The 15,192-nt window shown below is 36.2% G+C and overlaps 1 protein-coding gene across 1 annotated transcript in view; it reads left to right on the plus strand.

The window, feature by feature from the left end:
• Positions 1–15,192, plus strand: part of LOC137407520 (fizzy-related protein homolog) — a 36,093-nt gene that overhangs the window by 2,486 nt on the left and 18,415 nt on the right. Inside the window, exons 2-8 of the mRNA XM_068094078.1 lie at positions 3,897–4,091; positions 4,276–4,451; positions 8,805–9,026; positions 9,625–9,852; positions 10,300–10,428; positions 10,524–10,694; positions 12,575–12,679. Coding sequence (XP_067950179.1) covers positions 4,016–4,091; positions 4,276–4,451; positions 8,805–9,026; positions 9,625–9,852; positions 10,300–10,428; positions 10,524–10,694; positions 12,575–12,679 — 1,107 coding nt within the window. The 5' untranslated portion in view covers positions 3,897–4,015. The remainder of the gene's footprint in view (positions 1–3,896; positions 4,092–4,275; positions 4,452–8,804; positions 9,027–9,624; positions 9,853–10,299; positions 10,429–10,523; positions 10,695–12,574; positions 12,680–15,192) is intronic.

The raw sequence follows: 15,192 nt of genomic DNA on the forward strand, positions 1-15,192 counted from the left end.
TCAATCAACAGCCCAACTTGCTTGTCCACATTTATTTTCTCTTAGATTTTTCAGGTCAAGTTTCAATGGTAAAATTCTTATCTTTACCTTTTTCCTTGGTCTTTTTTCCACAACCCTCTTCCATAACTTTGGGTTATCACTGGTAGTTTTATTCTTCGGTAGGACTCCTAGCCGGCTAGCTCAATTCCTTCTTTAGGTGGGCACTAGCACCGCTTTCTCATTTCATTTCAGCTGTTACCGCTCAGATTACAAGTAGTCTAATCTGAGCTTAACAGATTTGGATGTTAGAGATTTTGTATCAAATTTATTTATAAATATTCCAATAATCAAAATCCACATAGTGCATAAATCAAAATCTTTTGTTGCTCTAATTGGTCAGCGCTGCGCTTTCACCAATTTTTGGTGATGTTAATGGCTTGTACATTCTTTATTATTTTCACTAAGGAAGGTTCTCAGTGTCTTTAAAAAGTACCATGAACCACATAGTGTTGACACTCCTTTAGGTAATGGCTTTGAAAAGGCTTTAAAGGTTAGCTGACAGCATTTTAAAATTGCATGTATTCCTACCAACACCACCAGGATATTTTACTTTTTAGCAACGATTCTGATGTTAGAAGAACAAAAAAACTGTTGTTGGAGACAAAAAACTCGCGATGCAAGCTCCAAGCTTTCATATAGCAAGCTCATTTTTTTGTCATAACAGATATATGATATGATATATACATATGATGTCATTGCCGATGATTAGCCAATAGGTGCATAAAGGACAAAAGCTACTCGGTAGGCTGCCATTCTATTCCATTTCTATCTTTTGGTTATCTAACAGCAGATAATATTAACAGAGGGTCGAAGCAGATTCTACAAATGTCTAAAGTATATGCCTATTTATTCATCCCACGCTAACTTTTGAGCTGTAGTTATAGACTTACACCGACCAGCTTTTGCATGTCTTGAGGAGTGCGCTAGCAAAAAGTTTTTTTTTCACGCAAATAAAAAATTTAAAAAGCTGTCAAAATCAGCTATGCTCGGAAGCCATCTGTTTAAAACATAACACATGTTCTGCTTTAATGATGTATTTTTTAACAAATGTTTTACAAAGTTCGCGAATCTTTCCATCCATTTTCACAACTTGAAAATAATTGATAAAGCCTGGTATTTTATTGAAACTACGCAAATATGTTACTGAAAACTCAATCTGTAATATTATCTGCTGCTGTTAATGCAGTAATATTTGGTGCTGTCGGTTAACCTTACAGAAAACTGCACAAATATCAAGCTTACTTGGTTTGCATAGAATAATACAAAATATGTTATGAGACCTTAGAAACATTGTTTATTTTTTCAAGCTCATCAAAAGGTAGTAGTATTAATTGTTCAAACTTATCTGTCTAATCCGGTGGTTTATAATCTCACGAATTTGAAGTCATCTTCAAAATTCAAGTCGCCTTCAAATTCAAACTTGAATTGAAGTTTGAATTTGAAAGCTCTCTTGAAAGTTGAGCGTTATGGTGAGTATGTATGATACATACTCATTGACCTTGCATTTAGCTTCTACATATTTTGTACATTCAAAAGTACTCTTTAATTTTTACAATCGACTTGTCGATTTAATATTAAATATCTTTTATGTGTGTCATGAAGGCATCAATTTATGCCGGTCCAATCTCAGAATGTTGTTTGCAAATTCTTAGCTTTGAAATGATTTTGCGCTTTACATGCTATGCACAACAAGTTCACATACTACTATCTACGCAGAGGTGATTGTTAAAGGTTGACTTGCAACAAAATTCTCATTACCGTTATTTGATATGAAAAGATTCACAATGTCTTACTCTGTTGTGTTTCAGGTGCCAAATATGTGGAAATGTGATTACAAGCTCTTAAAAGCTCAAAAACGAACAGAAAATCGCAGCCACACGAGACCGCCATAGTTTGGATTCCCTTTCCAAAACGGCTCAAATGTGATGTAGTTGTGAGAGATGGTTTCTGTGTTTACACTTTCATGCAACCTTATTGGTCAAAATATTTTCACCAATATACTTCACGCATTCAATAAAACTATGTCTATTGTTCTTACACATCTGTTTTATCGTCATTTTAATGCTGTCACTTTTAGCACTGATATCTTATAACTTACCGTAAAAATTCGTTTAATTTTTTAGCCTTAGCTTGAAGGAGTACATATCATTGTCTCATAATCATGACGAGCCTGTTGGTCACTTGTGATAATCAAAAAGTGCTGCAGAAATTATTTGCGAAGTATTGGGTCACATGATCAGATTACGACTTGCCGATTAGACCAAGCCGAAACAAAACTATAAAGTAGCGAGCATCTATATTTGATACGGGGTCTTCGGTAAAACTCGAAGTGTCTGTCATAAAATAGTACTACGATAAGTTTTATATTGAGCTTTGTATTGGCCTTTCAATTTACGTGAGAACATACGTGACAAGACGATAACCAAATTTTGTGGTTGTGTCATCGAAATAAAGAGATTCCAATCTACGGCAGCTTTTCGTTTTTGAGCTTTCAAAAGCTTGTAATCACATTTCCACATAATTGGCACTTACAACACAACAGAGTAAGACATGGTGAATCTTTTGATACCAAATAACTGTAATGTGAATTTTGTTGCAAGTCAACCTTTAAATAATGAAGGGTTAGTTTATTGGATTTGTAATAAAATAAGCCTCATACCATTAAAATATATCAGCATTTAAGATACACGTAGTCCTCACTTAACAATGAGGTCAATTGAGGATTTAGTTTTCCAATCCCTTATGTTAAGGGATTCCAAACAAACTCCCTTAATAAATAAATAAACAATCCCCCTTCAAGTCTTTGTTGCATACATATAGGCTATTCATACTGTAATGTACTTCTTCACCTTTTCGTTGTTTATACCTCCTTTTAGCTCTATAAAAATCAACTTAGACAACATTGTTGTAGATTTTATCACAAAGTATCAGTATTTTTTAATATTTGGGATCATTTTTGGTGTTTGAGGAGATCTGATTGCCAGGATGTTTCAAGATTAACATCGACTAAACTTTGTTGCGATTAAAACGCTAAGAAGAAGAATAAGATCCGAAATGATGTCAGCATGCAAGGTTTTGACTACTTCAGATGTTGGCATAACACCTGGTTCCGTATGGGCCTAGCTGAGGGATAACAGCTCAACTCCGATATCATATAATAAGCAATGCCATGGTTAAAGTGCATGTTTAACATCTATACATTCTTGATTACTTCAATGGCATTAAGAGATCACTTATATTTTCTTTTTTTATATTAAATTTTCATCTTTAAGCATGTTTTGATCATTTTTAACATGCCGCCAAAACTCGTGAGTTGTCGTTGAGTCCAATGTTAAGTGAGGATTGCCTGTAGGTAATTTTCAAGAAAGTCTCAGTAATTTTACCTATGGTTGTTACAAGATCATTCATGTTATTATTGAGAAGGTTGTTACATTTTTTGAACTGAACTTATTTGCTTGTCTATTATTTTATGAGTTCTAATGACTATCGACGATTTTAACATATTTTTAGGCTTGTCTTTGACGCCATCATTTCATAGACTTGTGTAGTTCTCTTTGATTATCAACTCAAATTTCTTCATATATTAATTCTGTCTCATCACACCATACACAGAGTCTTTACTAATGCTTTTTTGCAGTACACTTCCAACTGATATTTTCTAAAGTTGGAAATGGACCTTTTTAATTCAGAATGAGTGCGTAAAGGATCCATTATACAAAAAAGACGACTGACAGGCTCACCAGTTTCTTACAATATAATATTTGCTGTGGGCCTCTCAAGGCAACTATTAGTTGAGGTACGAGTTCTACTATTGCTGCGAAAGTAGAATCTAAAGATTTGCGGATGTCTCCTTTTAGCCGGTAAAGCAGCTTCCTAATTCCAGTCCGATTGCCTCTCCTACTAAGCTAACGTATGGTGACCAATTTATTCTTATTCGGAGTCGTCTCAAATAGCACATCACTTTGACTCTTCAAACATGGAGTCTGAAGTAGCTTCTCAAACTGCTGCTTCTACCCAAACACGACTTACAAAGGAGGTCTCAAGTTCTGAAGGTTTGCATAGTTTCCTTGTATTGAGTTCATACATTGACATCAATCATTCAACCTGTTTTATTGGTTATGGTCAATTTTATGAAATAGGTATTACACTGCTTAAAGATTGCAGCCTTGTTGCTTTCACTTTTCCTGTTGACTAGGTTTTTATGCTTGCATGGCATACATGCCCTGCTCATTGTAGGTAGCTTGGAATCATTAGCTCACCAGTGCTTGCTAAAAAATGAGCTACTTAGAGCGAACAAAGTTGACCTGAAGCACTCTCATAATGAAGAAGTAGCTACTGAAACAGCTGCTACCCCTCCCACATCGAAAAGGAGAAAAGTACTTATCGAAAGAGAAAACAACAAGCTACATCAGGTTTTGTAATATTCTTATATCCTTACTGTCTTAAGACTTGCTACCTTTACCTTTCTGATCTCGATCTTCTGCGTTTCTGTGATAGTTTCTTTGACCTTGTTGCTATTCGTGCCTTTTATTTCTGGCTTGCCGTCTTTTGGTTATGAACAATGACTTGCATCGTAGTGATGCATGCTTGGGTCAAGCAGTATGGTAGAGGCGAGGCGACCCAGTTCTCAGTATAGTAGAGAAGAGGTGACTCAGTTCTCAGTATGGTAGCGAAAAGGTGACCCAGTTCTCAGTATGGTAGCGAAAAGGTGACCCAGTTCTCAGTTTCTACAACTTGCGGAACTATGAGATTAATCTGAAGGGATGCCTTTGCAACACGTCCAGTCTGAGAGAGCTAGGTAGCCATTTGACTTGTCCAATATGCAAAGGACAGAGGTGGATCTTTAATGTGCTCACGTGGTCAGTGTGGTACACGGGAAGCCTCCAAGTTATGGTTTAGATCTGAAAGACCCAGCAATTTAGGGTTGAAAGCTTGCTGAGAGCTTTTTGGTCAGATTGGCGTTAAGCAGTACTCGAACCACCAACCCCATGGTTGACAGTCAAATGCCATATCACTAGACCACCCTGAGGCCCTGATTTTTATTAGAATTGCCCATTTTTGTATTATTGACTTCTTTAACTTTTTTGATGTTGAGCATTGCATTAGCAAAATTTTAAATTTGCCCATTAATTTCATGGGAAACTATAGTCATATTTAGGTAAGCCCATTTGAATCAATAAAGTGAGCTATTCCGATTGCGTTGCGAAGCTTGATCTTTGTTAAATTATAACCTAAGTTATTATAATCCTTCATCTTTATTTAAAATTGACAGTGTATTCAACTTCTGTTGACTCGACATCATTAAGTAAAGGGTTGACTATGCATGGTTCACGTTACATTTAAAACAGTAGTAAGGTTTTATGAAATATATCTTACTTCGCAAATGAGAGTCATGAAATTACTTTTAAAAATTTCTTAGTTTTTAAGCTAGATAATCCTTTGCATGTCTTCAATAAGGAGAAAAAGGGGTGTTTAGATTCTTTTGTCAATCATTCAGTTATGGTTAAAATTGTTTATTTCTTAGTCAAGAATCAGTCAGAATGCACTAGATTTCTATAGAGTAGTCGTCCGAGGATTTGTTTCGAATCAGTTCTTTCGTACTTACATCAGTTAATAAAGTGGCATAGCGAGTTACTGATCCTTAGAAACTGCTTAAATATCAGGGGGATGTGAAAGGTGTGTGCGAGCATAGGTGTGTGCGTGGGCAGGCGTGCGTGTGGGCGTGCTTGTGTATAAAAAAGGTTACTGTTTCACCAGAAGCTATCTATCAAAACTTTGAATGCGACGATACTGGTACCTCCCGATACTGGTACAAATGGAAAAATGAGATATCGTACTGATTTTGTTTGACTGAACAGAGAGGGTATGTAGAGGCCCTTCTTACGAAGATAATACTATTGTCCGTATAAAAAAATTGGCTTTGTTCGCGATTTAGCAGTTGAACGTTACGAATAAATCAAAAATAAAAGTTCAAGAAAAAACGAAAAAGCCTCATGTCTCATAGAATCCTTAGAATTCATAGTTTCAAATAGTTTTCAGCGTATTGTTTGTTTAGAGTGTGCATACGCTATATGGTATATGATAATGTCTTTGATTAATATGCCTTGTATAGCTCAGTGGGAGAGCACGTAAATTTAAAACTCACGGTATCATAATGCAGAATTTTAATTCCTAGGTTTTAATAGCTGTAGCTTGACATACACAGACACACAAACTTTGAGAAATATCAATATAAATTAACTAGCTGCGCTACCCGGCATTGCCCGGGTAATAAAAAAGTCTTTGGATAGAAAATTGATTTGTATTCAACATATAACGGCATTTGCCATTCAAACTATCAAACTACATATCATGAGAAAAGTGTTTTGTCTTATAAACAATGCGAAGTAGTGAGAGTTGCTCGCTATTAACCAACACGCTATTAGCCAGTAAGTTTAATAATGTGAACGAACAGCTTCTCGTGATGTTATGTGATGACCAAAGCAGTTAAGTATTTGCTTTCATATAATGACATATTGGCAAGCAGGCAATTCGATTTCTGTAATCTAGTGGGTAGGGCGTCAGACTTGTGAACGGCAGGGTCCGAGATCGAATCTTCTTTGGTACAGAATCTTCATTCCAAGATTTTAAGATCTATAGCCGGACAATCAAACCTACCAATACACATACGACGACCAACTTTAAGAACTATATATATAGTTATATACTAGCTGTGCTACCCAGTGTTGCCCGCGTAATAGAAAAGTTTTTAGACAGAAAATTGATTTGTATTTAACATATAACAACATTTGCCATGCTAGCTATCAAACTACTTATCATGAGAAAAGTATTTTGTCTTATAAACAATGAGAAGTGGTGAGAGTTGCTCGCTATTAGCCAGTTTAATAATGTGAGCGAACAGCTTCTCGTGACGTTATGCTATGACCCGCGTCATACGCAAAGCAGTTAGGTGTTTGCTCTCATATAATCAATTATATTGGCAAGCTAGCAATTCGATTTCTGTAGTCTAGTGGGTAAAGCGTCAGACTGGTGAATGTCTGGGTCTGGGATCGAATCTTCTTCGGTACGGAATATTTATTCCAAGTTTTTAAGATCTATAGATGGACAATTAATTCTACAAACCTACATACAACAAACTTTGATAAATATATATGTAGATGTTTAAGATACGAGCAGCAAGCGCCATGTTTCTCGGGATCTCTTCCATCTTCAACACAAATTGCTACACTGCTTTTATGACAATCCAAAAACATGTTCATTGAAAATACCTGTCTTTCATGAATGCAAATGTGCATTTTTCAGGTTCTAATCTGATAGCCCATGGTGCATTTATAGTTTTATACCAAAAACGAAGTTCCAAGATTTTCTATTGAGCCCAGCTTTGCTTGGAGTTGGCTCGCTTTTTCACATTAAAGGTTGACTTGCAACAAAATTCACATTACAGTTATTTGGTATTAAAAGGTTCACCATGTCTTACTCTGCTGTGTTGTAGGTGCAAAATATGTGGAAATGTGATTACAAGCTATTAAAAGCTCAAAAACGAGCAGTTAATTGCAGCCATCACGAAAACGCCGTAAATTGAAATCTCTCTCCAAAACGGTTCAAATGGGGCGTAATTGAACACGATGCGTTTCTGTTTACACTTTGATGCAACCTCATTCGTCAAAATATTTTCACAAATATACCTCCCGCGTTCTATAAAATTATGTCTATTGTCTTTACGCGTTTATTTATTCTCATTGTAATGCTGTCATTTTGAGCACTGATATCTCAAAACCTAGCCTAAAAATTAGTTTAGTTTTTAACCTTAGCATGAGGGGGTGCATATCATCCACTAATAACCATGAAGAGCCTGTTGGTCACCTGTGATAGTCGGAAAACGCTGCAGAAATTGTTAGTCTCATTTGGCAGGAAGTATGGGTCACATGATCAGATTACGACTGGATGATTAGACCAAGCTAAAAAGAAACTGTAAAGTAGCAAGCATCTACCTATATTTGATAGGCGCTTTCTGGTAGAACCCGAAGTGTTTGTCATAACCTAGTGGTATGAGACGTTTTATATTGAGCTTTTTATTGGCTTTTCAATTCCCGAGATAACATCACGGTTCAAAACAATAACCATGTCGAGTTGAGAACAGCATCGAAATAAAAGGACTCCAACCTACAGCGTTTTCTTGGTGGTTGCGATTAACTGTTCGCTTTTGAGCTTTTAAAAGCTTGTAGTCCCATTTCTACATATTTTGCGCCTACATAACAGCAGAGTGAGACATGGGGAACTTTTTTATACCAAATAACTGTAATGTGAATTTGGTTGCAAGTCAACCTTTAAATAAGCTGTAGGTCATGCATGGAACTCTGGCAGTCTGCTCTTGTAACTCTTCCATCACCTGTGAATTGCTTAACATCACGGAATATTATTCTTATGATAGGCAAGATTATTCTTTAAAACTAGAAGTCGGTCAGATTAGTGCAGTCGGTAGAATCTCGATATTTTAAGCTGAATGTCACGAAATCGAGCTCAGCGCATAGCAATCTCATGAAGCATTTTAATTATATTATTTCTTTTGTGAAATGGTATCAAGTGAGATTGCCAGACAATCCGAGATTTAGAAGTAAGTGTATATAGATATGAATGCAGATTAACGAGGTACCATTGTTTTAGGCTATATGAGAACATAAGTTATATGACTACCATTGTGCTGGCATAAGTACTATTATACGATTGATATGTACAGCATCGTACCAGTCTCTTGTATACTATAGGCACAGCGGAAGATATCAAGAGTTCCATTTAAGGTGCTGGATGCACCGGAGCTCCAAGATGACTTCTACCTCAATCTGCTCGACTGGTCTTCTCAGAATGTGCTGAGTGTAGGCCTTGGCTCGTGTGTATACCTCTGGAGCGCTAGCGATAGTCAAGTCATCAGGTTATGCGACCTTTCAGTAGAAACTGACAAAGTCACATCAGTTTCCTGGTCTGATAGGGTGAGTAATGCATCTGTTTTGTGCGGCAGGTAACCAGTGGTGTTCTCTATTCCTCACCTTAGCTACCTAAAGTTTCATTTGAACATGTCTAGCAAACATGCATGTAGATTTTGTGCTAGTGTGTTGTGTCACATTAACAAGACCCATTATAATTTTGTTGTATCAATAATTATAACTAGCAACAGGTGGTAACCTTAAATCAAGGTGCAATTAGCTGTTAGATTTACCAGTTAGCGAGTACCTCCTAGCTAAAAAGGGCATCTGAAGACGGATCCTAACTGTGAGTCACTTTCAAAAAGGTTAGCCAAGAATTTGTTGGCTCGCTCATGAATAAACAGAAATGTAACATTAATATCAATAAAAACGGACAATTTACTTAAAGCTCATGAGATTCAAGAATGTCAGGTCATCTTTCTGTTAAGATGTTGATTTAGAGCAAGCTGTTTCGACCACTTTAAGAATTTATAGTGTCCTACAGAATTTAGGCAATGTTTTTGGTCATTTGTTGTGCTAAACTATTGTTGAGAACATGATAAACCTGGATGTTCGCTGTAGTAAAATGCTCTGCACACGGTCTGTAAAGTATTTCTAAACACAGGGTAACGTTGTTGCTGTGGGCACAGATGCTGGTCATGTTCAGATTTGGGATGTAGAAGCAACGAAACGCATCACTTCCTTTGCTGGTCATACAGCGAGGGTAGGTGCCCTTGCCTGGAATGCTAATCTCCTCTCATCAGGCAGCAAGGACAGACTAATAATACAAAGAGATATTCGTTCAAATCTCCCGAGTGAGAGAGTTCAAACGCTTTCTGGTCACAAACAAGAGGTTGGTTACTCAAACAACATCCCATTTATTTGCTTGTGCCCTCTCCCTTGTCTTTTCTTCAAACTGTTTGTCTTGGCCTGTCAATTTATCTTTGCTCTTCATCTCTTGCCTCTGCCTATGAGTGTTTCTTAGAAACTTCACTCATCTGTAATGCTCTCCATAACTCTTCCTGAACTTGTTTTCTTTTGTCATTTACGTTTCATTTTTCAAGTTAATCTTTTCTCCTTTTCCTTTGTCTGTTTCTGACATGCATTGTATTTTTAGCTGTATTTATTTTTCAAATTTCTGGCTTTGTGCTAACTTTCTTTCTCCTTACATTATGATTTTTACATATGTTTTCTTGTCATGCCTCTACATTCCCTCTGCATCCTGTTTTGTCCAGTTTTTGTTATTCCTTTCTGTTACTATCTTGACTAGCTGTTTCATTAATTTGTTTGTATCTGCTAGGTCTGTGGATTGAAATGGTCTCCTGATCACCAACACTTAGCTTCTGGTGGCAATGACAACAAGCTCTTAGTATGGAACTCCGTCTCCAGTGCTAGCCCTCTGCATACATACTCAGATCACAAAGCAGCTGTATGTACAAGCATTTCTCTTATACATCTCAATGTCTAACTAGCTTTGTTCTATCACATAAACTGACACATTTGTCATTATTCGCTGCATGGCAGGTGAAAGCTATCGCTTGGTCTCCGCACCAACATGGCCTACTAGCCTCCGGAGGTGGCACTGCTGATAAATGTATTAGATTTTGGAATACACTGACAGGCCAGCCTTTACAATCCGTTGACACCGGGTCTCAAGTCTGCAATCTTGCATGGAGCAAGCACTCCAATGAGCTAGTAAGTCTATGTTATTTCATTTTGCTCGCTGTACTGTTTCTAGTTTTGATCAAACACCTTATTCTATGTAGCCTAAATACATTAAGAGTTTGGCTTGTTGGCATTCTCACTTAATTATCTACTTGACAAGGCATGCTTTATATAAACCTAACTTACTTGCGCAAAAAGATATGGCGAAACATTTTTACAACTTTTCTGAGCGGTATGTAGTCGAATAACAGTGTACGGCATATTTTATCATGTCTTCACTGCAGTTGGTTGGTATTATATTTAACGTTGTAGTGTTTTTCGTGAATGAACTCAAAAACTTTGCCAAACGAATTTCAAAGCAGCTGTCGCAAATAAATTCTGCTTTCGATCTAGCTTTTCATCTGCATGGTTTAGGTTTTTGTTTTCCCAAACTTTGTTTTTTAAGGGCCAACATAATTTGATTAACTTACAAAGCCTACAATTATAAATGGATACCAAAATGTTCATCAGAATTATTCAGCATTTTAATATTTAGGTGTCACTATAACAGACACTTGCATTTAACTGCTTTATTGTTAATGTAAATAGTACAAGTTTGTTCTATTATCAAATTACTAACTATTAAACTGCTAAACTACCATAAAACCTTTATTTGAACGCCATGGCGCTCTATTTTTCAACCTTTCTCTTAGACTGGTGACTTCATCAGAGGTGACTTTCAAATAAAAGGTGACATTGTATTTTTCAAACACCTCATCAGAATATTGAGAACATAAATTTAACCCTTTCACAGTCAAATCGAATGCCATCTATGTTTTACTCACCTTTGAGCCATACAGCATTAACCTTATTGTATGAAAAAAATTCACTAACTTTTCTACTGATTGCTTGCTATTATGGTTTTGTAAAGTTCAAGAATGTCAAATAGTGGCGCCAAATATAAGTGGCATTAAAATAGAGGTGGCTTTCAATTAAAGGGTGGTGCTCTATTTTTCAACTCTTCTTTCATAGTGACTTTTAAATAGAGGTGTTGTTTAAATAAAGATGACAGTCAAATACAGGTGTTATGGTAGCTAACTAAAAATTTAATATTTTATGTGGTATATTTTATAACGATATTTTAAATTGCTTCCTGACATATGCATATATATTTTCTCTTTAAAAATTTTGGTGATAAGCCACTAAATGATTGGCACGATGTCATTTTATTTTTAATGCAAACCATTCATAACTTCAATTGGAGAAATATATTGTTCTTTGTTTAATTCTTTTAACAGCAAAACTTTGACAATAAATACCTCAAAACTGAGAACTTAATACCACAAGTAAGTTGAAAAAATCTAATTCAATTCTGGTTTTTCAAATTACTGTTAATTTTTCTCACCAAAATTGCATAAACAACCATAACCCATTTAAAAAACTCATTCCATTTTAAAATTTACCATCTAACTGTTCTGATTTTAGATTTAAATATTCATCAAAACTCATGATGAATTGATTTTCTTAGATGATGCAATCTTGCTTTTGTATGGCATACTTTATTTGAATGGCATCATTTTTCTAGCCATTGCCAAATGCTGCAGCTGAAGTCTGTGCTTCCCTTCGCAGATAAAAAATTTGGTACCTTTTTCAACTCAACAACATTAGAGTGGAGCTTTTTAACTGCCTTTAAATCTCAGCTTTTTCTATCATTTGCTCATTCCTTTGTGAAAAAATAATATTCAACAATATTAAGTGTTCCATTCCCAAGTGTTCCCAATATTAAAAGATTGTAGATTGTAATAACACCCTATTAAGTATAATATTATTAGTTTAGTTTTATAGTTATATTTTAAACGGAAGGCATGATTCTCACATGTAGTACGCCTCCTAATTAACTTTCTTTATTATACCTTTCCTATGCTTGGCAGGTAAGCACACACGGTTATTCACAGAATCAAATACTTGTCTGGAAGTATCCATCTTTACTCCAGATGGCCAAGCTTACTGGACACTCCTATAGAGTTCTTTACCTGGTAAGTTACTTTTTAGTCCAGAGCACTCCTAGTGCTCTTGAGTGCTTGACCTGTAAACAGCAGGTCGAGATTAGCTTCTTAAAAAGGCCACTGGTGGTAACAGGAAGAAAATCTAATCTGATATTGTTCTCTGTTAAATCAACCTTGCGGATTCATCTGCACTTTGACATTGAAATAGATGAACTAGAGTTTAGTGTTTGGTGAGACTGAAATTTTGTGAGACTAGAGTGTGGGGAGACTGGAGTTTGGTGAGACTGGAGTTTGGTGAGACTGGAGTTTGGTGAGACTGGAGTGTGGCGAGACTGGAGTTTGGTGAGACTGGAGTTTGATGAGACTGGAGTTTGGTAAGACTGGAGTGTTTTGAGACCGGAGTTTGGTGAGACTGGATTGTTGTGAGACTGGAGTGTTGTGAGACTGGAGTTTGGTGAGACTGGAGTTTGGTGAGACTGGAGTGTGGTGAGACTGGAGTGTGGTGAGACTGGAGTGTGGTGAGACTGGAGTTTGGTGAGACTGGAGTTTGGTGAGACTGGAGTTTGGTGAGACTGGAGTGTGGTGAGACTGAAGTTGATGAGACTGGAGTTTGGTGAGACTGGAGTGTTTTGAGACCGGAGTTTGGTGAGACTGGAGTGTTTTGAGACCGGAGTTTGGTGAGACTGGAGTGTGGTGAGACTGGAGTGTGGCAAAGAAGTTAGTACTTTCAAGCTTCGTCGCTAATTCGTTTAAAGTGTTGAGGTCCTTACAGTAGACTAACAGAAGTTTCCCATGGTTTTTCAGTGCTCAAACTCTCTTTTATGAACGTGTAACTTGGCAGCCGACAGGTTAAAAAAGTTAATATTCGCTCTCATCACAAATTTATAGAATACACTAGCTGTGCTACCCCGGCGTTGCCCGAGTATTAAAAATCAGCTTATAAACAATGAGAGGTAATGAGATTTGCCTGTCACTTGCTATTAGCCTGGTGCATTGCCAAATGACAATTTGAGTAAGCTTACTAATAAGAGCTACTGCTTCTCATGACATTACGCCATCACGTTGCGCGATTATGGAAGCGGAAATGTATTTGCTCCCATATAGCGACATATATTGCCCAGAGTATCTATCAAGCTCGTTTGGCTTAATTAGTAAGGTGTTGGATTGGTGAATGGATAGTTCTGGGATCAAATCTTCTACGACATGGATTCTTTATTCCAAGATTTTAATAGCTATAGATGGATATATACAAAGACGAACAAATACACACACAACAAACTTGGAGAAATATATATATATATAGATTAGTGATGAGAGATCAATGATGATATAGTCACAATCACACAAGCAATAAACTAAAGGCGATTAATATTGACTGATGTTTTTTATGCTGCAACAGATCCTCTAAAATTATGATTGTAAGCTCTTGTCAGTACCCTGTTTTAGATCTCAAAATAAACTACAAATTATCAACTGTAGTACAAATTGCATGAACTCTATTAACAGGTTATAAAAATTACAACTAATTATTTTGAGCTACAAATTGTAAATGAAATTGGAATTTTGAAATGTGAAAAGTTGCTTAGTTCAGCTATTGTAACCTCATCAACAAATACAAGCTAGTAAGTGTTATGAGAACAGGAAAATATAAGTGTAGAGGGTTGGAAACTGTAGGATGTTATAGTAATGAGACAGATGACTCTTATTTCTTCCATGTCATTATAATAATCAGTGACAAACCATGTGCACTTACACTATATCTATACATGTACACTTTCATTATATCTGTACATGTGCACTTACACTATATCTGTACATGTACACTTTCATTATATCTGTACATGTACATGTACACTTACACTATATCTGTACATGTACACTTTCATTATATCAGTACATGTACACTTACACTATCTCTGTACATGTACACTTACACGATCTCTGTACCTGTACACTTACACTATCTATGTACATGTACACTTTCACTATATCTGTGCATATACACTTACACTATCTATGTACATATATACATCCTTACATATACACTTACACTATTTTTGCACATATACACTTACACTATCTCTGCACATATACACTTACACTATCTCTACATATACACTTACACCGTATATGTACATACACACTTACACCATCTCTGTACATAGCGGAAAGAGGGGCACATTGCAATGCAGGGCACGTTGAAACACTCCTCAAATTTCTTGCTTGTTTACATCATTTTAAATTCTTACCTCACTAATTAAAGAGCTTTTTAGGTCATCTTATGAGATATCTTGAATGCATGAAATAAAAAGAACGGCAACTTAGGTGAGCCATGAATTTGTAAAATTAATTGATAATTTTGGCGTTTTTATTTTTATATCCAAATTTAGAGAATTGCATATCTTCTTTGTACATGATCCCATGTTAACAAAGGTCAGTGGAGGCAGCTATTATTAGACATGTTCTTTTCACAACGCAGCCACTAACCTGTTGAGGTTAAATCATCTCGAGTTGGGATGAACATTTTGGTTACTCAGTGTCAA

Source organism: Watersipora subatra, chromosome 1, assembly GCF_963576615.1.
Source record: "Watersipora subatra chromosome 1, tzWatSuba1.1, whole genome shotgun sequence".
Classification (NCBI taxonomy): Eukaryota; Metazoa; Bryozoa; class Gymnolaemata; order Cheilostomatida; family Watersiporidae; genus Watersipora; species Watersipora subatra.